Consider the following 25,100-nt stretch of genomic DNA (forward strand, 5'->3'; position numbering starts at 1 on the left):
GACAAACAAATGGGTCCTTGAGCAGATCAAGCCAACCATTCAGAATCTTTCCAATTAACAAAACAGAATTAATTATCTATTTTAGTAAAAGTAAACGCTACCCTTTAAAACGTTTACAGTAATATGCTGACAACCCATCTGGTCCTGGTATCTTCCCAATAAGGTTTTCCTTGATCACATCACTGTGATCTTATTGTTTTTGGTGTGCAGTCATGCAAAAGATTGGAAAGCTTTTCGCAGCGTTCGCATCAATGCCACATGCAAAGCTCCTCTGAGTCCAAAAGAAAGCTCTCTTGTGTGTGATTTTTGCAATTGTTTATTGTATTAACAAATATTAAACACTATAGTTACTGAAAATTTTTGTGACATTATGTAATATCAGAATTTACACACAGCTTCTTTGTTTTTTAAAAATTTAAAACATATGAGCAACGTTAAATTCAGCATGAAATAGCAACACATGAAGAAACACAGAAAACTATACTTGAGTGCACACAAGTAGTTGAGCATAAGATGAGATAACAGCAAAAACAAGATGCACATGCTTTTTTTCCATGGAGTAACACAAGACACAACACAAGATTATCTGATAGTATGTTCCAAATGGTAAATAAATTAGGGGCTCTAGTACTAGGGGGATACTTTCTCTATTTCCTTCTTCAGTCATGAGTTTAAAAAATGATATTCAGGTAGACCAGGGCCTCCAGAAGATGTGAGACCCAGTTCTGCTCAGAACTACAGAAGGAACTGGTCTTCTAGAATATGAGAAGCTGGGGCAAGCCTCCTGTTTTTCGTTCCACCTTGAGATCTTTTCCAGGCCAGAGGTTGGTGGAGAAGTTACAAGCGAGAAGGCTTCATAATTGGGACTTGACTGACTTGGAGCTTCTCTCTGCTGTCTCTCTGAAATGGTGGCTTGAACAACGGAGGCATAATACGAGGATCCTGTCCGAAAGCCCCTGTCTTCTGCCACTGGATGAAGAAAGAGAAAATACAAAGGCCCTGCTCAGCTACTTATATCTTGTAAGAGAGACACTTGACCAGTACTAGCGTAAGATTATAATACACATTCAGGAAATATGGAAATGTGAATTTGCCTGCGATTAAGCAAATTATAGAATTTGCATGAGCACTGGTTTTTTACCTACTGTACAAAGTCCAACAAATCTACTTGCATGTACAGTCAGCCCTCCATACCCATGGATTCTTTATTCACAGATTCAGCTATCCATGGCTTGGAAATATTCCAAAAATATATAAATTCCAAAAAGCAAACCTTGATTTTGTTATGTTACATGAGTGACACCATTTTACTATGCCGTTGTATATAATGGGACTTCAGCATCCACAGATTTTGGTATCTATGAAGGATCCTGGACCAAACCCCAGTGGATACCAAAGGCCCACTGTATGTTTTTGCTGTATGAAGCACTAAATATGCACCCAGATTCAGTCTCTCACACTGCCAGTTTTAACCTGACACAATGTATTGCAGTTTGGTCATTATCGTTCAGAAGTTTTAAAGCATTCACATACCTTAAATTAGTATGTTTTTGTAAAAGTTCCATAATAGTTTTAGGATTTCTTCAGACTTACCCCTAGAAAGAATACTAACAGTACCATTTCATCTAGGCAGATCTATTCTCTTCAGTTTCTTCAGAGGCTGAAGAAAGTTATCAGTTTTCCCAAAATCAGAGGAGAGAACAGAACCACACTTTCAGAAGATGTAGGGAAACTACCATGCATTGAAAAACAACAGCTGGAGACCCCTTTCAATCTAAAACTTAGCTTCCGATATGAAACAGCTCCCAATGTTATCATTCTTTGCTGTCCGGCACATTCTAAACCAAAGGTGAGGAAGGTCTTTCAGCCCATGGACCAAATTCAATTTCAGGAATGTTCAGGGCAGCAGAGCTTTCTAGTGGTTGGTGGACCAAAGCTTTTGCTGCTGGTAACTATGCCTTAAGCATTTCAGCCTTTTAGGACTGGGAAAACCACCCAACGATGGTTTTCTGGGCAAGTGGAGTGGCCATCTGGGGAACTTCAGAGGGATGGATTGGGGACCCAGGACCCCCACCCTTGTTCTATACCATTCCCATCTATAACTCTCACCTGCTAGCTGCAAGGTTTGGATCCATTTCACAGTCATTTCAAGAAGAGCTGCCTTGTCCATGCGACAAGTGGGGAGAGACTTAAGGGAAGAAAAATTGACTTTAGATGGGGAGGGGAGAGGAGGAGGAGGAACTGCAGCAACAACAAGTTCAATCACTAAAAGTAATTCCAGGTGAGAGATTGCTCAATGGACCTGGAATACGTTTCTGCTGTGGAATTAATCTTGTTTTAATAGTTTTCTTGTTAATAATCCCCAATATAAGCAATATGGAACTATTGCTCTACAGAAGAGGTAGGAATTCCTGATAAAAAGATGGGTGGAATCCAATTAAAGCCTTCTTCTAAAGAAAACAAAAATCCATCAAGGATGGAGGTGATTCCTCTTGTAGCACTACCCAGAATAAAATACTTTCCACCTACACGCAGTAGGTGAGTGCATTAATAGTAATGCATTTCTCAATCTTTTTATCTTGGAAAAAGCCTTTAAATAAATTTCAGGTCTAGGGAACTCCCTGCATAAAAAGTATAGGTCTCAGGGAATCCCTGCATAAAAGTTGCTCTATCAATAGGTTTGTTTTTTAATTAAATGGGTCTCACAACAAACTCCAACTCCCAGAATTCCATAGCCTTGAGCCAGAAAGAGTTAAAGCAGTGTCAAACCAGGTTATTTCTCCAGTGTGGATGCAGCCTTTGACAGATGACTCCCCCAGCAGCTGAGGTACTGGAAATTACCATCTTCAATCTAACTAGTGCTTATTCACACATTTCATTCTTAAGAATTCCAAACCAAGAATTGTGGCGTGTTGTAAACCACTGCTATACAAAGCTATTTAGAAATAAATTGACCACTGAGCAGCATTTTATTATTTTTCATAGGGATGGCAGTCTCTTGTAACATAAAAAAGGAAATGGGGTGAGAAAGCAGGGGAAGGGATCTAGTAGCACATTTAAGAATAACCGTGTTTCAGCATTAATAATGTTTCAGCATTAACTTCCATGGATTTCAAAAGGATTTCTTCAGAGTCCTCTGAAGACGTGGACTGAATTTCAGAAAAGGTCATATTGAAATAAATCATTTAATCTTTGAGGTGTGTTGCTAGATTCTTCCCCCCTCCAATTTTCAATTTTTACAAGATTTTATTGTAGTTCTTCCTCCAAAACTATAACCAAAATACTAGGAAGGAGAACCCAACTGACAATGCCTTCTGTTTCCTTCCACACTGATTGCCGAAATATCTGGGATCATAAGAGAACAGGGACAAAAAACCTAGAATCTTCTATATACATTTTCCGAGAATAGTAAATTTCCTGGTTTCTGATATGTTGCATTGCCTTTTCTGCGTATATCTCTCTTTATGCATATGTCTCCGTCTTTTCTTTCTTATAGTTGCCTGTGTGTGTCTATGTATGTATGTCTCTGTGTGCGTGTGTGTTCGTGCATGTATACACCCTGCCTGAATGTTTTCCATCCCTTTTTCTATGTGTTTCTATTGTGGTTCTCTGTTTTTGTGTGTGTGTGCGCACATGGATCCCAAAATTGTGTGTCAGCACATGTACTTGCATGTGCTTGCCTCTGCTTATGCAGGCATGTATGTCCATCATTGTTTTTTTGTGTATGTCTCTCTTTCTCTTTTTCTCCCAGCTGCATCTGTGTGTGTCTCTCTCTATTCCTGCATCTGTAGTGTTTCCATCTTCAGTTGGTCTGTGTGTGTGTGTGCTTCCCTCCTTCCATCTCTGTATCTCCCCCAGTGTGTCCACATCACTTTGTGTCTGTCTTTTTGCTGCAAGTCATCCGGCAGCAAGTCATTTTGGTGTGGAGAGACCTATGCCAGTTACTTTGTGTGACAGCCCTTCTAGAGTAGCCAAAACATCTGGTTTACAAAAAGGTAAGCTTTCCTTCAAAACCACCATCTGCAAGCAAAAAAACGGAGGAGATGTGAAGCTAGACTGGAAGGAGTCTCACTCACTGTCTTTCTTTGAGGGATCCATACAGAGGGTGAGTGGCAGTAGATGTGAAAAGTAGGAGCAATGGAGAAGACAAGTTCATTTACAATGTCCCTGAGCAAATTCTGCAGAAATGCAGTCGGCCTTTCGTAGCCATGGATTCTTTATCCATGGATTCAACCATCAACAGGTTGAATATATTCCAAAAAATATAAATCCCCAAAATCTTGATTGTACTATTTTATATAAGGAACATCATTTTACTATGCCGTTAAATTTAATGGGACTTGAGAGTCCATGGATTTTGGTATCCATGGCAGGTCCTGGAATCAAGCCCTAGCAAATACCAAGGGCCCACTGTTTGCAAAAAATCACCCTGTTTCTGTAGCCCATCTCACAGAATTACAGGTTTCAGGGATTTCTAGATTGAAGAAAGGTGGCTAAACCACTTTAAGCCTAGACATTTACAGAGGGCTGGTAGGAATGTCTTCTCATTCCTGGTGAAAAGGGTAATGGTGATGGGGAGACAGCAGTCCAATTCTTACCTTGTTGCCTTGGTTTGGCACATCTACTAACAGAGCCTTTAGCTGATTCAGAGAATGGGCAATGCGATCCCTTCGCTTTTTTTCCATTAGCGGTTTAACGATCTGAATAGGAATAATGTCTGCATTAACAGAGGAACTGACTGAAAAAGTGTTTGTCATGCTGAATCAGAAAAGTTGGGAATAAGAGCAGCAGAGGAGTTACCCTGTCCAGCCCAAGACACTGGGGTGTATAAATCAGAAAATCCAAATATCTTTCTCCTCCCCTTCCACTAATTAACATGATCCCCCAATCCAGGGGCTATTCTCCTGAACGTTCCCCATGGATACAAATGGTCAATTCCTTTTTGTCTTAAGAGAGAGTTAGCAGAAGAGGAGTTAGCACAGGATCCTGTCTGATAAGCCAGACTGGTTCTCTTCCATTCTGCCATCCGTAATGATGGACCACATCCACCACTTGGCAGCATCAGGATGGAGCTAGAGGTGCCGACAAACCATCTCAAGCACCTCCTTCCAATCTAATTTTAATTCCCCTCTCACGTTTTGCTTGCAAATGGTTTTAAAAGAAATCTTACCTTTTTGTAAACGGCACGTTTGGCCTGCTCTAGATTTGGCTTCTTCCAGCCATATGCCCTTGGTGCTTGCATCCTTGCCTGCAAAGTCTCCTTGTCTTCTCTCTCAAGGCTCATCTTCCTGTTTCTCCAATTATATTTTCAAATTTCCCTCCTTCCTCTCTCATTTTTAATTTATAGGACATCACCAATACAGCTGTCACACTGTCTGCAAATCCTGTTTTGCAGCCAATGAAAACCTCAGAGGATTCTTTTTATGTTTCTGAAGGGGGAGTGTGGTGGTGTGTAGGAGGTTGCACACCAATAAAGAGTGGCAAAGGCAGCCTGGAGGGAATTTCAAAAGGGGATCATTATTTCAGGCTGGCCAGCTGCTCCTTTAGGGTAGGGGATAAAGAGAGTAAAAGAGCATGAACAGGAGTGAATTGAGAGGAGATAGAGAAGGTATTGAAATGGAAATTAGAGCAACAGACTGTGTGTGTGTGTGTTTTGTGGGGGGAAAGTTGTGTTGTGTTTGTGTAGAGAATATCAAATACCAACAGAACTCTTTTGATCCAAAATAACTGGACCCTGCTCCACTTAGCTTTATAGGGTTAGTGGGGTAATGTGTTTTCAAGTAGAAAATTTGGGAAAGGAAAGCACTTTGTTATTTCGTCACCTCTCAATCAGAAGAAGAAGCAAAGCAGGCAGAGTTGGACTGATGACTCTGCAGACCAGGGTTCGAGTCCTAGTTTGGTTATGAAACCCACTGGGTGACCTTGGGCAAGTCACACACTCTCAGCCTCAGGGACAGGCAATGCCAAACCTCCTCTGAACAAATATTGTCAAGAAAACCCCACAATAGAGTCGCCATAAATTGGGGATGACTTGAAGGCACACAACAACAGCAAAGAGGAAAAAAGAATATCTACTATCAGCTTGGTATCAGTATTATTGTTTGAAATATAAAATGCCACAATATTCACATACATCCTACCAACACAGAATTGGAGAAGTGTAACTTTTGTAACATTAGGTCAATGAAAACTTAATGTTCAGCCTCTTTATCTCTCCTTCCTTAGAAAGAAATCTCACAGAGGCCTTGAAGAGCTGGTCTCAGATAAAGCAGACAGCTCTTGGTCAAATTATTCATTTGACTAAGGAAACATCATGATATCAATCTAATATTTTTTTAAAGAAAGAATACTGAGAGAAGGAAAGGAGATAGCCAAAGGAAGCTACTGAATATAGGTGGCTAGTGAGAGGAAATGGAAATAGTTAAAGAATTTCCATATCTAGGATCAAACATTGACCAGAATGAAGACTGCAGTCAAGGAATAAGAAGAAGACTAGGCATGGGATGGGCAGCTATGAAAGAACTGGAAAAGATACTGAAGAGCAACGATATACAACTGAGCACTAAAGTCAGAACCGTTCAGGCTGTTATATTCCCCATCACCATGTATGGATGTGAGAGCTGGATAGTAAAGGAAGCAGACAGAAAGAAAATCAATTCATTTGAAATGTGGTGCTAGAGAAGAGTACTTAGGATACCATGGACAGCTAAGAAGACAAACAAATGAGTTCTTGAACAGATCAGACCAGGGCTCTTCTTGGAAGCAAAGATGATCAAGTTGAGACTATCGTACTTTGGCCACATCATGAGAAGGCATGAATCACTAGAAAAAACAATAATGCTAGGAAAGGTAGAAGGAAGAAGAAAGAGGGGAAGACCACAAACCAGATGGAAAGACTCGATCGAGGAGGTTATGGGCAAGGGTTTGCAGGATCTCGGCAAGACTGTAGGCTAGGGATTCTTGGAGATGTCTCATCCACGGGGTCGCCATGAGTTGGAACCGACTCGAGGGCAGCTAACAACAAAGTGAGAGCAGGGGTCCGTTTGGCTAGCTGACTGAGAGGCAAGTAGATGTGTATCCTTCTTTTAAAAGCCCCCCCCCCCCCCGGTGTTTGTATTACTCATATTCACAAAAGGGTCACCAATATTATCTCCAAATCCTCTATAGCTTTTGGCTATGAGAGACTTCCTTCCCAAGTCCTAGTCTCATGAAATCTGTGGCTTCACAGCTGAAGGTTCTACAGACCAATGCTACACAAAGTGGTGGTCCATAAACTATCAGCTGCTGGTCCTTGGAGAGTTTTCTGGAAGGAAAGAAACAACTGTAGATAGTAAACACAAAGAGGGTGCTTGGTTTCTCACACAATGGGGGGAAATTACTGGCCGTCCCCCTCCCCCCCCAAAAAAAAACCTTAAGAAGCACTGGTGTATATATAGACAATTCTTGTAAATTATCAGTTGGAGTGAGTGAGACAATGCTGCCTCTCATTATAAGTGTCATCACCCTGATGGCTAGCTCTTAACATGCTCCATTACTGCTAATGCTGACTTCTACTGTTCTGATTGCGCTTTTGGCATAACTGCTGAGGTCTTTAAACAGAGGCTTGATAGCCATCTGTCTGGGATGCTTTGATTGAGAGTTCCTGCATGGCAAGGGGTTGGACTGGATGGCCCTTGGAGTCTCTTCCAACTCTATGATACTATGATTCTATGAAACGCTGTGTCCCAGCTAAAGACACCAGTGGAAGAAGACTGGCATACATACTCCGTAACATTTCATTGGTGAGAACAGTGCCATTCTTAAGCATGAATACAACTCTAATTTTCCTGCAAAGGACCTCCTCTTTCCCTAAGACATATTGCCAAGAACACTTCTCCACCCGAGGGACAAGCCAGCTCCATCAGACCTTGCCTAAAAAGAAGAATAGCCCTCCTTCTATCCACCATCTTGAGGGAGAAAAAGGCAAGGCAGCTCCATCAGGCCTCCGAGGGAGAGCATATCTGCTGGACTTTTCCCCTTCCCTGCTGCCATTCCCTTCTCATTTTGTGTCTTGTCTTTTTAGATTGTAAGCTTGAGGGCAGGGAAATGTCTAATTACCAAATTGTAAGCCACTTTGATAGCCTTGGCTGAAGAGCAGGGTATAAATAAAATAAGTATTATTATATATTCACTTATGATGTAATTTGCCCATCCCACACTGGCTTTTGTGACACTGGTCACAACAGGATCTCAACACTTTTCTTTAAAATCAATACTTAAAAATAAAAATAAAATGCCTCATCTGACAGGGGATCCAATTTTTCTTATTTCAGAATAATTGCAACCAAAACATTGAATGTAACTGAATATTAAATATTCATTAGAAATAAAAGGAGCAGGAGAGAAGCTCACCTATTACCGGTACATCTATGCACTCATCAATACAATGACATTTTAAAGAGCGTCCCTAAGATCTCTGCAGGAGACAAAGTAAGGGTGGCGATTTAATACGGATAAGTTCCTTCTTAGCTTGTGCACAGCAGGTGATAGTTTACAACTCGTTCTGTTACACCCATAAAATGGAAAATCAAGGTTTGATATTTGGAATTTATACTGTTTTTGAAAATTTTCAAGTCATGGATGCTTGAATCCATGGATAAAAAAATCTGTGGATAAGGAGGGCTGACTGTAGAACATTCTGCACTGTTGGGATCATTTTTAATTATGAATACCTACACAATCCAACCAAATTTAAAATCAATTGTGCTTCACAATCACATTAAATTAAAGAGAATGTAAAGTACTAAGGTATTACTGAACTGTGCAGGCCATTATGTTAGAACATGGCATTTCTAGAGGTTCCTCTACAACAGAATCCTGTTGAGAAGAAACCGATGTCGGCATGTGCCTACTGAAGTCTCAAGGTACAGTGGCTTCTTGAAATCTGCTAGGGTTTGGTTCCAGGACCCTCTGTGGGTACCAAAATCCATGGATGCTCAAGTCCCATGAAAGACAATGGCATAGTAAAATGGTGTGCCTTATATAAAATGGCAAAATCAAAATGGGTTCAAGCATCCATGGATGCTTGAACCCATGGATAAAAAAAAAACACTATGGTTATGGAGGGCTGACTGTGTTACATGCTCTCCATAGACCCCCAGACAAGAAAACAGTCCTCAGGACAAGCAGCAACTGAGGATGAGAAAGTCCTGTTTTGTGCAAGTTGGCCTTAAATCTTGGGCAGCCATTTCCATCAGTTCCCAGCTGGCATGAGGGTTCACTCAACCCAATGTCAGCAGGTGTGCTGCACTTGCACAAGAAAAATCCACAAAAAAGCCAGGAATGCAGGAAGGGAGCTGGGAAGAGAGAGACACTGGGTGCTTGCATTTAGGAACCTTATACCATTTGGAGTAAGGCAGCAGGGGCTGCTGTGACTTGTGAGTGCTGTCAGTAACAATTCTAAAACAGACTCCCCAGGGGTGGTGGTAAACCTTCCAGAAGTCCCACAAGCGGTGCAGGGAGGAGGGAGACTCTCATGCATCATGTGAGCTGTACATAAATAAATATGGGATGTAAACCCTAGCAGGGATGACAGAAATTAGTGTACCTGCTCCTGGCTCTAGGTTGCCATATTACATTATACATTATACATTATACATTAACCCAAGCTTTAGAGGTGGAAGAGTCCAACTCCTGCCATGCAGGAACTCTCAATCAAAGCATCCCTGACAGATGGCCATCCAGCTTCTGTTTAAAGACTTCCAAAGCAGGAGACTCCACCACCCTCTGTGGGAGCATAATCCACTATTTTACTGTTAGGAAGTTCATCCTAATGTTTAGGTGGAATCTCTTTTCATGTAACTTACACCCATTCTTCTGTGTCCTATTCTCTGTCCTATTCTCTGGAGCAGCTTGCTCCATCCTCAATATGACATCCTTTTAAAAATACTTTAACAGGGCTATCATATCACCTCTTAACTGTCTCTTCTCCAGGCTAAGCATATCCAGATCCTTTAAGTCTCTCCTCATAAGGCATGGTTTCCAGACCTGTCACCATTTTGGTTGCCCTCTTCTGGACCTGCTCCCATTTATCAACATCCCTTTTGAATTGTGGTGCCCAGGACTGGACACAGAATTTCAGGTGAGGTCTAACCAAAGCAGAATAGACTGGCACCACTACTTCTCTTGATCTTATACTTCTGTTGATGCAGAACAGAACTGCATTGGCCTTTTTAGCTGCCACATCACACTGCTGATTCATGTTCAACCCGTGGTCCACTAATGAGATGCTGGGCCTATTTACTTGGATCCCCCTCATCCTTGTTTCCAGAATTGGCTGTCCCAGAAGCAGTCTCAGCACCTCTTCCAACCTGTGCTTGCCCGACCTCTGTGTCAAGAACTGCTTTTGTCCCCAGAGTTCAGTAAACAAATCTTTGGTGTTGTAAACAGTAACTCTTCATTTCAGAAATGTATAGGTGTTAGCAAGGGAACCTCTACAGACAGAAGTGCCATCATCCACCAACACTGGCATAAAGTTAACAAGTCCCTCCCCAGGTTTTTGCAGGCTTCATCTTAATTTGTCTTTTAATTAAAACATACCAATCCTTTCTTCTATGCCCTTCTCATTTGCCCATCCCACAGTGCCAGCCTATTCTCATCTCTACTTTCTGTTTTCCCTGATAAGTTTCCTCCTCCACACATCTGCACATCCCTGCATCATGCCACAAGCATCCATTTGAGCCACCAGTTCTAGTTAGTACTATACCTCCCATCATCTCCCATTTATTTATCATTTCCCAATAAACATGTAACATCCATACAACTCTCTTATATATTTAAAACATTAAACATGCTACATATTAAAGCAATTACAGCAACAATGTCATGACAGACTGTGTCCGATTCTGACACCTCTGTGATATTACAAGGGCTGCATGCTCTGCTGCCTTCCTCTGGCTGGCATGATGGAAGGATGCACGCAGCACACAGATCGTGGGGCTTGGTTGCAAATTTCAGGGGATCTAGGCCACTGACCCTGAGATGACCAAGGACTGGTGTGATGCTTCTGTCCTATTCAGATTTGTGTTATCAGCAAGGAAACATTGCATCAGCTACAGTTGCTGTATCAATATCGCCATTGTGTTTAGTTTCAGCTCTTTCTCTGCATTGCTCAGAATGGTTTATCTAGCCAGGCTAGATGCACCCAAGGGACCTTTGGATGATCTTATGTGCCAGCACATGGAAGATGGAATTGACTTTAGAAGTCAGATTGCTGGGAAGAGGAGACAAAATCCTACAATCAAAATGGTGCATCTCCCTATGAGGAGCAACAGGGAGCTGAGTATGTACTTCCCTGTTTAGCCTGGAGAAGAGAAGGTTAAGGGGTGATGTGATAGCTCTGTTTAAATATTTGAAGGGGTACCATATTGAAGATGGAGCAAACTTGTTTTTCTGCTGCTCCAGAGAATAGGATCTGGAACAGAGACGTAGCCAGGATTTTAGGAAGGGGGGGGGGTCCAGACTAAGTGCCACTATTATAATGGGGCTTGGGTGCGGTGGCGCAGCAGCACACACCATTCATTTTTCTAATGGAGGGGGGGGGTCCGGACCCCAAGATCCCCCCCCCCTTGGGTACGTCCCTGTCTGGAACAATGGATTCAAACTACAGGAAAAGAGATTCTAGAGAACTTCCTGACAGTAAGAACTCTCCAAGAGCAGAACACACTCCCTTTGAAAATGGTGGAGTCTCCTTCTTTGGAGGTTTTTAAACAGAGGCTGCATGGCCGTCTGTCACAGGGAGGGCTTTGATTGTGACTTCCCATCCCATGGCAGAAAAGGGTTGGACTGGATGGCCCTTGCCTTGGGGTCTCTTCCAAATGTATGATGCTATGATTCTAGTCCTAAAGCAAAGAGGAAACGTTTCTCTGCAGGCTGCAATCCAAATAATAACTACTCCCTTCCCAGCCCTCATACTGTACCTCCCTCTGCAATGAAGAGTCCTACTTCTAAAACGTGTTAGGATTAATCAGTGGTGAACAGAAATATGTTCAGGAGCTGTGCCCTACCCTGAAGCAATGCTTTAGAAAGACATGCCTCAGATTAAGTCTTGATTCTAAAAAAAGCTATAGTGGGAGAAAGGGGATGAAAGGGGGTTATAATAAAAAGGGAAGTATCAAGGCTAAAAATAGGAAGGAGGGGGTGGCTGCAGGAAAATGAGGCAAAAAGCAAGGCTTTGATATCAGGATGGTGTGCGAGAAAAAGCAAAAGCAAAATTTGTATAAAATTTAGAACAGTAAAATAGGGGAAAGGGAGGATGACAAGGGAGAAGATTCTGGGGAGAATAGAACATGTTCATTTTAGCAGAGTGAATGACCAGGAAGTCTGTAGATGACTGTAGTGACTGTAGATTCAGCTCCCTGAATCCGGAAACTGATTAATGAGATTGCTTTTGTCTGAAATAAAATAACATTTTGTTTCTTATTTAAAATATTTATATCTCCACACTGATCTAAAGATCCCAGGTGGCATGCAACATTATCAGCTTAACTAAGGAGTTTATTGCTTGGGCAAATAAACTGGCTTACCTCTTCCAGCTTCAATTCTGGATCCGGGATGTTATCATACCTAAATTGCCACCAATCCAGCCGGGTGCATCCCAGGTTGAAACCTTACTCAGTTGGCCAATTTTTGAAGTCGGAAACTCTTTGACTTTGAAAAAGTGCTGGCTGAGCAAGGCTTCGACCTGAGATGCATCCTGGTAGCTGCATCCTGCCTAGATCAGTGGTGATTTAGGTATGATAACATCCGGGGGCATCCCAGATCCAGAACTGAAGCCGGAAGAGGTAAGCCGGCTTATTTGCCCAAGTGAAAAGCTACTAACTGAAAACAATTGTTGCTGTTAACTGCCCTCGAGGTGACTTTGACATCTCCAAGATTCACTGTCCTCCAGGCCAAGGCCTGTGTCCTCCTTGATGGAGTCTAACCATCTGGCACAAGGTCTTCCTCTCTTTCTACTACCTTCCATCTTACCTAGCATCATTGCCTTTTCTAATCTTTCATTTTTCCTAATTGTGTGGCCAAAGTATGACAGCCTCATTTTAGTGTTCTTGGCTTCTGGAGAGAGTTGAAGCTTGATCAGTTCTAGAAACCATTTGCTTGTCTTCTTAGCTGTCCATGGTATTCTCAATGCTTTTCTCTAGAACCACATTTCAAATAGTTTTTTTTCATCTCAACTTTTTGTACTGTTCAGCTCTCACATCCTCACATGGTGATGGGGAATACACTGGCTTGGATGTGTCTCACTTTAGCATTCAGAGTTATGTGTTATGATCTTATCCAGTTCTTTTATAGCTGCCCTTCCCAATCCTAGGAGATTATCGCATTACTGTACTAATAAACCCGATTTACCTCTTCTGAATTACATTCGAATTCCGGATGCAGCCAGGTATTATCACATGGTTTTGCCACCGTTACCACCTCCCAACTGCATCCAGGCAAAAATCCGCCCTCAACTGGCGGCTTTTCACTTTTGGAAGCTTCCAGGCTTTGTAAATTGGTCACCTGAGGATGGATTTTATCCAGATTTTTGCCTGGATGCAGTTGGGAGGCAGCAACTGCAGCAAAATCCATGCGATAATATCTGGCTGCATCCCAAATTCGAATCTAACTCGGAAGAGGTAAATCAGGTTTATTAGTAATGCAATAATCTCCCTCATCTTCTGATTTCTTGACTGCAGTCTCCATTCTGATCAATATTTGAACCAAGATATGGGAATTCTTTGACTATTTCAATTTTCTTGTTGTCTGTGATGTATTCATGTAGATCTTTTGTGGTCATTATTTTTGTTTTTTAACCTTCATCATTAAAACAATACAAAGTACTACAAATAACTGAAACAGACTAAAAGCCTAAGCAACAGTTTGACAAGTTAAAACAAGACAGCTTTAAACCAGTTAAACCAGTATAAGACAATATGAAACTATGCAAATGTACAGATTTGTAAACTGGACTCCAAAGAACCATGTTTTTACTTTCTGCCAGAAAAGTACCAGTGTTGGTGCCAATCAGGTTTCCAGAAGAAGGGCATTCCACAACTGTGGGGCCACAGTGAATTGTCCTGGTTACATAACCCAGAGGTCCCCAAACTGTGCTCTTTAAAGGATTTTTGATTTTGATCTCTTAAAGGGCACAGTTTGGGGACCACTGACATAACCTCCAACTGTTTCAGTTTGGTAGGGACAATCCCCACTAATCTTTTGTCATCCCACTTTTTGAGTTCCTTTTAAAAATATCTCAGTTTCTGTCTCCTCCTCCCCCTTTCTCGCTTTATCATACAATTCTATGATTCTATGATACCACCCTGCCACTAATAAGCATGTAGTGGATGGGCAGCTTCAGATATCCTTGGAGGAAACCAATTATTTGAACCTGTTTCAGGCCAGGGTACAGTTTTGACACAATCTTGGTAGCACTAGCAATAACAGCTTTATTTATATACCGCTTCATACCATTCGTAACAGTCTCTCAGCGGTTTACATCTGCAAGCTAATTTAGCAACCTCAGAAGGATGCAAGCCTGCGTTGAGCCTGAGCCCTGGCTGGTATTGAACTCGCAATCTTGTGATTTGTGAGTGAGTGGCTGCAGTACAGGCATTTAACCACCGCACCACAAGGGCTCCTTGGTAGTTCTCACATACCTGCAGATTCAGGAGGCCTTCTTCAGGAAAGGGTGCGGGACAGCTTTCTTCAAGGCAGTAGGCACTTCCCACTGATAGGAAGTATTTACCACTTCCTGGGCCCACCCGATCAATTCAGCTGTGCAACCTTTTATCAGCTAAGATGAGCAAGGGTCAAGCTTACATATGGTGGGAGGCAGTGATGTCTGTGAAATGAGTGTCGCCTAGAGTGCCCACACGAATTGCCTTGCCGTCCCACCACTGCCCACCCGCCCATACTGCCACGGACCCCCCCCCCAACAGGCCTTCAGGATTTGCTGTGGCTGCAGCCAAACCAAATCCTAAAGGCACACCTGCCCAAGGCCTTCAGGGTCCAGTGTGGCTACCGTCTGGTGCTGCGGCCTCAGGAGGGTCCATTTAGGGTCTGCTGCAGCTGCTGGATGAGCACAACAGCATCATTTTTCTCTTGCCCAGTAGCTGTGCGAGTCCCTCCTGGTGTGCCACCTCACCAGGTAACATCCGCCTCTGGTGTGTCAACCTGTGTGATCTGCACCCCTTGCACCTCCCTAGTAATGCCACTGGTGGAAGGGACTGATTCAAGCATCTTCTCCGCATCCTCAGGCTGCAACTGAAACTCATTCCAAGAAAACCAACCAATGCTCAGTAGACTCTGTGTAGCAGTGATGTCTAAGCAAATGCAAGCAACGTTCTCTGCAAAGTGTCTGAAAATTACCATAGCATGCAGGCCACAGTTTCAATCCTCTCTGAGCCTGATCCTAATAGAGTCCTCGCTGATAGGAATAGCTCTGCTGGACGGTGAGCGGAGGAAAGAATCGTAGAGGCATAGTAGGGTCTTTTTTGGTGCACAGTGAGGGGTCCTTGCAAAGGTTTTGCTAGTGGTCTGACTGAGATGAACCTCAAATTGGAGCAGTTATTTCAAAATAGAGTGGTAAAGGGAGAAATACTCAGTCGTGCTGCTACCTAAGGCAGCAAGTACTGCATCCCTGTTTATCCACAGTGAAGTTATTCCACTCATTCCACCCCACCCCGCATGTGTATGGCACCATGTTTTGCTTCTTTTCTCTCCGCAGTCATTTTTATTGATGTGGTGGGGTATGTTTTCTCAATCTTCTAACAAGCCTCCTCTTGCTTGGCCAATTACTTTCTCTGACCCCTTTCACCTGCCTCCCTTTGTTGCCATCACAGGATTTGGCAACGGCAGGAGGTTACCATGACAACCTTCTGGGGAGGATGATTTCCATGCAGTAAATACAAGAAGCTGTCATATAGCTTATAGTCACTCTCGAACACAAATGTGAATTGCAACACTTCTCTACATCCCCAACCACCTTATAAAATACGACACACTCCCGTGACCTAAATTCTGAGGGGCCTCCCGTTACCATAGAATCATAGAGTTGGAAGAGACCCCAAGGGCCATCCAGTCCAATCCCATTCTGCCATGCAGGAACTCTCAGTCAAAACATCCCTGACAGATGGCCATCCAGCCTCTGCTTAAAGACCTCTAAGGAAGAAGACTCCACTACACTCTGAGGGAGTTTGTTCCACTGTTGAACGGCTGGCCCTTACTGTCAGGAAGTTCCTCCTAATGTTGAGGTGGAATCTCCTTTCCTGGAGCTTGCATCCATTGATCAGGGTCCTAGTCTCTGGAGCAGCAGAAAACAAGCTTGCTCCCTCCTCAATATGACATTCCTTCAAGTATTTAAACAGGGCTATCATATCACCTCTTAACCTTCTCTTCTCCAGGCTAAACATCCCCAGCTCCCTAAGTCCTTCCTCATAGGACTTCATGGTTTCCAGGCCCTTCACCATTTTAGTCGCCCTCCTTTGGACACACTCAACATCCTTTTTGAATTGTGGTGCCCAGATCTGGACACAGTATTCCAGGTGGGGCCTGACCAAAGCAGACTAGAGTGGCACTATTACTTCCCTTGATCTAGATACTATACTTTTATTGATGCAGCCTAAAATTGCATTGGCTTTTTTAGCTGCCGCGTCACATTGTTGACTCATGTTCAACTTGTGGTCTGCTTGGACTCCCAGATCCCTTTCACATGTAGTCTCATTCAGCCAGGAGTCCCCCATCCTATATCTGTTCATTTCATTTTTCTGCCCTAAGTGCAGTACCTTACAGTTCTCCATGGTGAATTTCATTTTGTTAGGTTTGGCCCAGCTTTCTAGTCTATTCAGGTCAATTTGAATTTTGATCCTGCCTTCTGGGGTGTTAGCTATTCCTCCTAATTTGGTGTCATCTGCAAATTTGATAAGTATGCCCCCAGTTCTGTCATCCAAGTAATTGATAAAGATGGTGAATAGCACTGGGCCCAGGACTGAACCCTGTGGGCCCCCACTGGTCACGTCTTACCAGCTTGATAACATTTAGAGGTTGATCCCTTAACCGCCAAACATCTGCAGTAACTGTGTTAAAATATTTAAAATCCATAACCATCTGGAAAATGGAACATTTCATCATCAAAGAGCAGGGACGTAGCTAGGATTTTAGGAAGGGGGGGTCCACCATTATAATGGGGCTTGGGTGCGGCGGCGCAGCAGCACACACCATTCATTTTTCTCATGGAAGGGGGGGGGGTCCGGACCCCAAGAACCCCCCCCCCCCTTGGCTACGTCCCTGCAAAGAGTCAAAGTCTCAAGATTGGGAACAGGGAGTGATGTTAAAACAAAACCAAAGTTTGTTTTCTGCATCTCGACAGAATAGGACATGGAGCAATGGATTCAAACTACAGGAAAAGAGATTCCACCTAAATATCAGGAGGAACTCCATGAAAGCAAGTTTGATGTTGGAAGATGTTCCCTTGGAGGGTGGTGACATCTCCTTCGTTGGGAGGTTTTTAAACCAAGGCTGGATGGCCATCTGTTAGGAGTGCTTTGATTGTGTATTCCTGCATGGCAGGAATGACCCTTGTAGTCTCTTTCAGCTCTATGATTCTATTATTCTAAGAGGAGCCAGATTTACCATCCAAATGCAGGATTTTAAAAAGAACAAAACTAATTCTGTATCTGTTCAGCTCTTCCTCTGTGTGTGTGTGTGTGTGTGTGTATTATTCTCTCCCCCCAAATACTTTTCCTCACCCAAATATTAAAGGTGTGTTTTGCTCCTTGAATTAATGTGAATAATTGATTCTTTATCTCTGTCTGAGTGCTGTACAGAACAACAAAACAGAGGCGATGTTTCCTCTTCCCTCTTTTCCACTGAGAATAGTTGGTGGAAGCAGAAAGAGGCTTCAGGCAGACATGAACTAAAATAATGAATGCAGGAGCAGCAATAGTGGTTGCTATGTGCTTAAGGCTGGCAGAGGAAAACCTTCCTTTCTCTGCTTGCTGTACATTAGTGGTCCGCTCCTGTGGGTCTTCATAGGAAAAGATTTGGTTGCTCAGTTTCACTGACTAAAGCAGGAGACTGATGGCAGGACTCACTGTCAGTTTCTGACACTGAACTGATAGTGGTAAGAAAGATTTAGGAGGCATAATACTGGGAGGCTGAGACAGGAGGACTGGAGTTAGGCATGTTGGCACCTACTCCCATCCTGTCGTCACAGACATAGCGACAAAGTAAACGGGGTATATCTGCCCATTCACTGTCAGAAGCAGACTGCAACCTTAGGTCTCTCGTGTCTCTACCATACATTTCTAGGTTCATTCCTGATTGTTCAGTTCCTTCCAGAGCTAGCTGAGCTCACCACTTGCTCTGCCTTATCCTCTATTCTCTCCCTCACCCCTTGCTTCATGTCTGAAATGAGGGGTGTATTATATTTTGCTGAACTCCCCCACATCCTGTACCATGCATTGGCTTCTACAAGCGCAAGAACATTTTTAAAAATGAAAGCAAGGACTCTGGGTCAAATGATAATCCAAACAGGCACTGTCTAGTACGCCTAGAATCCAAGTAAAACCCAGTTGTCTGCGTGATGTGGCAACCTTTTACAAGTGGTGCAAGGAAACTCTTGATGATTTGCTGTGATTTTATTGCTGTGCCATTCTTCCAAGAAAAAATCTCATGCATCTGTCTCAACATGGGATGCCACCAGTTTTGCCATTCTGTTCATGGACCTGTCCAGAACATCATCTGGCTCTGGGATTTTTGGGGAGGAAGGTAGTTGAATTTTGAATGGGTAAGCCCAGCTCCACTGGCAGCCACATTTGCCTAAGGACTGTAACAATCAGCCCAGCCAGCACACATATCCCTTAAGGGTAAGGTATGTGTGCCATCTTTGCACAGACTATTGGATCTGTTTCCAGTAGCTTCAGACCTAGTTCCAGCAATAAAACAGCCTTTGTGGCTCTGGCTGATCTAACAGGGACATAATGCTATTAATACTACCTGCTGTCTTCACTACTTTCAATATTGTTCTGCACGATATCCTTCTTGATTGTGGAATTGGGACAATGCCAAGAAGCATATGCTCTGACATGACCTTGCTTGTAAGATCAAGACCTTGGAAGAGTCTTCAGATATGCCTTCAGATGTAACTCAGTTTAAGCAATGACACCCCCCCCCCCCCGGCTTGTAGTCTCTCACTTTTGGAACACTCTCCACAATCAGGAGGGGCAATGCTCTGACACCTGCTGGTGCTACTAGGTCACAACACTGGGCAAGGGTCTTTTTGCTACTGGCATTCGGAAATCATAGTTTGGACTGGACAAGCTATTACTGTTTGTAGTTTTGAATCATTTGTCGTTTGTGTTGTATAGCATTAGTTTTAGATAACATAGTTCTTCAAGTTCAGCTTCTCTCAACTGAGTTTGGATTGCTTTGGCACATATCACTAATTACAGTGCGCCCTTGCCTTATGCGGTGGGTCCCCGGCATAAAGCAAATTCTGGGTATGCTTGAGCCCAATTGAAAACAATGGGGCTCGTGCACGTGGTGCGGCACAGTGCATGCACCATTTTCTGTTTGTTGTGCAGCTTTCAACATAAGCTGAAAGCCACATATAGCATGCCTGTGTATGATGCGGGCACACTGTACTATCAGGTTCCACATAAAACCTGACTATTTCTTAAAGGTAAAGGTAGTCCCTTGACATGACTGTCTAGTTGTAACTGACTGTAGGGGGCGGTGCTCATCTGTTTCTAAGGTGAACAGCCAGTGTTGTCCGAGGACTATTCTGGTGGTCATGTGGCCAGCATGACTGTACCAAACGCTGTTACCTTCCCACTGAGAAGTGGTACCTATCCACCTACTTGCATTTGCATGCTTTCCAACTGCTAGGTTGGGCAGAAGCTGGAACTAGTGATGGGGGAGGTCACCCCATCATGCAGCACTCAGGTCTCAAACTGCCAACTTTCCAATCTTCCAAACATCAGAACTGGTGCCTTAACCATTGAGCCACCACATCCATGAGTACTTCTAAGGTGGATGCAAAACATCAATGAAGTCAGAGATAGAACCAGTGCTTCTCTGGATGAGAAAAGGGAAAGAAACCACCTTAACTGCCATGGCTCCCTCCTGTGCAATCTTGAGATGTGTAGTTTGGTCAGGTATCCAGACTGCTTTGTCAGAGAGCTCTTGTGCCTCACCAAACTAGAATTCCCAGGATTCCGTAGGATAGTAATGGCAAGTTAAAGTGGTGTCAAGCTGCATTATTTCTGCACTGTGGATATACTCTGAATGTATGTACTCAAATAGTATTTTCCCCCCCAATAAAATAAAATAGTTGTGACTATTCTGAATTTGTGGGTTTTTCGGTCTATGAAAAACCCACAAAAAACTATGGATGCTGGCCACGAAAACCTTCGACTTCATATTCTGAATTTCTTGCATAAGTTCATTGCTGTTTATGAACAATGGCTGTTACAAAACAAATGAGTGCATTTGGAGGTGTGTGTGCACACACATACTCCTTGTGGGCCATTAAAACATCCAGTGCTTTCAATATTGAATTGTTGTAGACTATTCCACAATATTTCTAAACATGGAACTTGGCTCCAAACTACACTCTACCTTGGGGTATAATGTGTAGCAAATACAGTGGGCCCTTGTTTCCCGCTGAAGGTTGTTTCCAGGACCACTCAGCGGATACCAAAATCCATGGATCCTCAAGTCCCATACAATGGCGTAATAAAATGGTGTCCCCTATATAAAATGGCAAAATCAAGGTCTTCTTTTTGGAACTTGTATCTTTTTGGAATATTTTCAAGCTGTGGATGGTTGCAACTGTGGCTAAAGAATCCATGGATATGGAGGGTTGACTGTATTCTTTTATTTAGTCTGCACTGAAGCTGGAGGAAGTTTCTACTGTAACACTTATCTGGCCATGCTCAGCTGTTCACAGAAAATTTAACCACACACAAACACAGTTCCATGAAGGTTAAGAGGGCTTTTGGAATTTATTTATTTTTTTAAAAAAAGTAATGAAATTAAATACAAAAAGTTCTAATGCAATATTAAGGTTGGAAATTTAAAACACCCCTCCCCGTCTGGGAAATGCAACATGAGAAGTCCTTAGGGTAGCTGAACGTTACCCATCCTGAACTGATGGGGTAATTCCAAAAGGGTATAAGCAGCAAACAGGAAACAGTCTCCTTAACATTCACTGACCCAAATTCCACTGGTACTTTTCTCTTCACTGAAGCAGCATCCAGTACAGCACAAACATTGCCTTGAAACATTTGGCATTTCTTGACTTGGTGTGTTTTTATTGGCTACCTTTTAACACTGTATCAGCGGAGGAGCTTTAGACTCAGCATAAAGAAATGTGTGTTCTCTCAATGCAGTTTACACAGTCTATTCCCTCCCCCCATCTCTCTTCTCACTTGTGTAGCAAAGAGGTGGGGATGGTGACCAGCAAAGCTTCAGGTGAGGCAAGGAAGGGCAGAAGAGGGGAGCTTGCAAAAGAAGTCATTCTTCCCCTATAGGTAAGGATTTTTATCTGCAAGTGCTAAGAGGCGGGTGCAATTCTTGCAAACTCCCTTGGGCATCAATGCTTGGGACAACCTATTTCTCTCAAAATCCACTGAGAAGCATTAGGAGGTTACAGTTCTCAACCTCAAGGGCCCACAAGAGATTAAGAACTGTAGGTCTTTCTATGCTTGAACCACAAAATCATGAACCTCTATCGCCGCAGCCAGCTTTTCACAGCCTGAAAACTGAGAACAAGCTTAAGGTAACTTGTTGCTTGCATTTCATCCTAGGAAAAGAAGCAGCAAGCTCACAGTTCTAACAAGATTCATAACAGCTCAAAGCATGCAAGTTTGCTCCCCTTTTGCGTTCGTCCCCAAGTCACAGCACATATTGTATTACTTCCTAAGGGTGCAAGCAGCACAGAGAATTTTTCAGAAACCTGTAACTACTAGAAAGCCCCCAATGTCCATAATACAGGCACTGTTTTCTGCCCTGCTGCAGTCCCACAAAAGTTTTGCGGATTCAAAAACTATTTGCCCAGGGATGGTAACAACAATAAAAACCAGGAAAGGGGCATGAATACACATTTCACAAAACTTCAGCAGTGTCCTCACAAACTCATTCAGAACTTTGAAACCGTTTCCATCCGTGCACGGCCTTAACCTGACATACCAGGGAAAGAAGTCTGCTCCTGATTCTGGCAAGAAACAACTCCTCCCACAAAAGAGAACCCACCACTAATGTTTCCCAAGGACATGAAGAAACATTGCTAACTGGACAGAAAAGGAGGATTTGGAAATACAACTCTTGTTCCAACACATTGAATGAACATTAGCACACCTTTAGTTTCCTCCCATGACTGTGTCTAGCCCATGGAATCTGGTGTCCAGTTCTCAAGTGCTCCACTCAAACTTTGCGCATAGAGTAAGGGTATGGTCACTCCTGCGGTCCCAACAACACTTGCAACAATGACCACAGAGATGTACAGTCAGGATCAAATAATTCACTCCGAGAAGAAGGGAGTGCAGAATTGTGCCAAATGAGTGTGCACATATGAAGCACAGGGACACATGCACACACAGAAGTCATACCCATGCCTGACACAGAAACAAGGCACACACACTCAAATTCAACATAGTCCCTGCACCTAAATCACAATCTTGAAATGTCTATGCACCCTTTCATCTCCATTGGGCCTGTGTGTGGTCTGCGGAGGGGAGCATGGAGTTAGCAGAGGAAGGAAATATGCATCAGTTCTGGTCCATCCCATGTATGCAGAATTATCAGCCCACTTCCAAGATTTTCTTCACTGAACAGCTGCTGTGTCTACACTCCAAGAAGTGGAGCAGGTACATAGAAGGAGGTCCACAATGCTGCCACTGGGCTGGCTTTCTCGTGGATGAGGCAAGAACTTACATTGCTCACGTTCTTGCCTTGGGCACAGGGCCAACAATTGCCAGTACCTTCATCCACAAAGAAAAAAAACATCTCAAGCCATTTATTTTTATGAACCAATATTGTAAAACACCATAGTCCTTCCAACCCCCACCCCAACCCCATGCCAGCTAGGGATCTTTTCCTCACTGAAATCCCAATTACTTTTTTTCTGTGCCTCCCCTTCTGCCTCAGTGACCCAAGTGATAATCAGAACATTGAAATGATGACATAGGAACCACAAGATTCAAGAGAGAAGGCGAAGAAACAACTTGAAGATGAAAAGAGCAAGGGGGGGGGGGATAAATCAAGGATGGAAAAATAAAAAGTGTGCAAGGATAATGCATTTTATAATCACAGATAGAAAACAGTTACAGCAAGGACAGAGCAGGCTGGATGGGGTTGGGATGTGAATAGATATATCTATCTATCTGTATATATATTTATATATATTTATATATAAATTCAATGGGGCTTGAGTCTGTTCTTGGGGATCTCCCCTTTCTGATTGGTCTCTCCAAGCGGGGGTGGGATTTGCACCATCTCTTCTTCTCCACTGTCCACCCTCTGGAAGATTCCTCTGATTCTTGATCTCCAAGTGTCACCACCACAGCCACCTCATTCCAGTCTGCCTTGGCAATAAGGAGAGTGAAGGAAGCATCTGGATGATGGATAGAGAGGAGCAGATCAACAGTTCCCTTTCCCACTGGCCCCTCAAAAAGGTCTCCTTTAAGCCTGGGGTTGCAGCCTGTGGCACGGGGTGGGGTGGGATTTAGAAACAGGGACCACCTCTTCTCCCCTCTCTCTGAGGGAGGGAACCATGTTCATTTTGGCACTCTTACCACTAGCTCCTTTTTTTTTGGTTCAGATTTATATTTCTATGCCTGCAGCAGGCTTTATCATTCTGATGATAGTTAAGCCACAAAAGGGTGTCAAGCTGCAACCTACCCCACCCCCTACTTGCTAATTGCTCTTGCCATTGGCGGAGAAAGAATGCTTTCTCCCCACTCCCACCCCCACCCCAGCCATTTGATTAGGCTGAGATAAGCCTTAGCAACATGCCCCAACTTCATGGTACAGCATGAGGGGTAATATTTCATGCTTAGAACTGGAGCAATTAACTCTTCCTCCCCCATTCATAGGTATCAAGGGACAAGAAGAGCAAACATCCTCCACTACACACCCTACTGGATGTCTTTAGTGACCAGGAATCAGTCAATGCTGAATCCGCTTCCATCTCCTAGCTTCCCAAGTACCAAAGGGGTGCTCTTTCCACCTTGTAAAATGAGATGGAAATGGGGGCTTTCCCTTGATAAGCCAAAAAATGTTTGCAGAAGGGAAGAGCCACTCTCACAAGAAGGGAGTTCTCCTACTTCCCCAGTTTTAGATCATGATGTTGTGCCATTTTGAGGCACTAATGGTGAAGCCAAGAAGTGGCCACAAAGTAGATATAACCCCCATTCCCCTCCCTGAAAGGGAAGCTGTGGAAGAGGCCAGAACGTGTTGCATGAGGAGAGGCCATCACACAAGAAACACCCTTGGGCATAGACTATGTGCAAGAAGTTTTCCACTCCCCTCTGCCAAGGTCTCTAGGAGCTGGAAAGATGCTCCACCTGGATGGTGCTGGTGCTAACCGTGAGACAGATGTCTTTGTGATGCTCCGAAGTCTTGTAAGGGGTAAGGTCAAAGGAACACTGGGGTGGGGGGTTGGAAGGGTTGTCACCAGATGGACCCCCTGCTCCCCCACCACCCTGTGACTGGAAGTGCTGCTGCTGCTGCTGCTGCTGCTGCTGTTGTTGTTGCTGCTGCTGCTGCTGTTGTTGTGACGCCTGGGTTTGAGCCTGGACTTGAGCCTGGACTTGGGCTTGCACCTGGGCTTGGACCACAGCCACCTGCTGCTGGGGGTCAGGGATGTTGTGTTTCCGCATATGTTTCATCAAGTATGTTTCCTGTGGGAGAGGGGAGATTACAAATAAATTCAGAGGCACAGATGCAGACAGAACAACCAACCAGTTCCTTCAACTACCACAGAAGCTGTATGGATGTTCCAATGGGAAACTGTCTCCAGGGGAAAAATGGCCCAAGACAGAACTACCCGCCTGATTCTCCGATTCCGTGTGTGCTGCTGG

General features: G+C 43.5%; 2 protein-coding genes across 6 annotated transcripts in view; both read right to left on the reverse strand.

Moving 5' to 3' along the window:
- Positions 1–630: 630 nt before the first annotated feature.
- Positions 631–15,071, reverse strand: LOC149323437 (transcription factor HES-7.1-B-like). Its single transcript, XM_089477826.1, is given in 7 exon segments — positions 631–969; positions 2,110–2,188; positions 4,599–4,700; positions 5,171–5,290; positions 5,292–5,330; positions 5,332–5,384; positions 15,041–15,071. Coding segments are annotated over 7 exon segments (708 nt in total). The 3' UTR covers positions 631–685.
- A 5,940-nt stretch (positions 15,072–21,011) lies between these two features.
- ZNF384 (zinc finger protein 384) overlaps positions 21,012–25,100 on the reverse strand; it is a 34,244-nt gene continuing 30,155 nt past the window's right edge. For 4 of the 5 annotated variants that reach the window (XM_089488921.1, XM_089488920.1, XM_089488924.1 and 1 more), the window contains 2 exons: positions 24,606–24,920; positions 21,012–23,632 (listed from right to left, as the gene is read on the reverse strand). In XM_089488921.1, the coding sequence (XP_089345047.1) occupies positions 23,573–23,632; positions 24,606–24,920 (375 nt within the window). In that variant the 3' untranslated portion in view covers positions 21,012–23,572. Of the gene's footprint in view, positions 23,633–23,983; positions 24,921–25,100 lie in introns of those variants that run through there. The other variant, XM_089488922.1, reaches the window with a different exon arrangement.

The sequence above is a fragment of the Sceloporus occidentalis genome, unplaced genomic scaffold, assembly GCF_023333645.1.
Source record: "Sceloporus occidentalis isolate IW3139 unplaced genomic scaffold, rSceOcc1.0.p SCAF_1, whole genome shotgun sequence".
Classification (NCBI taxonomy): Eukaryota; Metazoa; Chordata; class Lepidosauria; order Squamata; family Phrynosomatidae; genus Sceloporus; species Sceloporus occidentalis.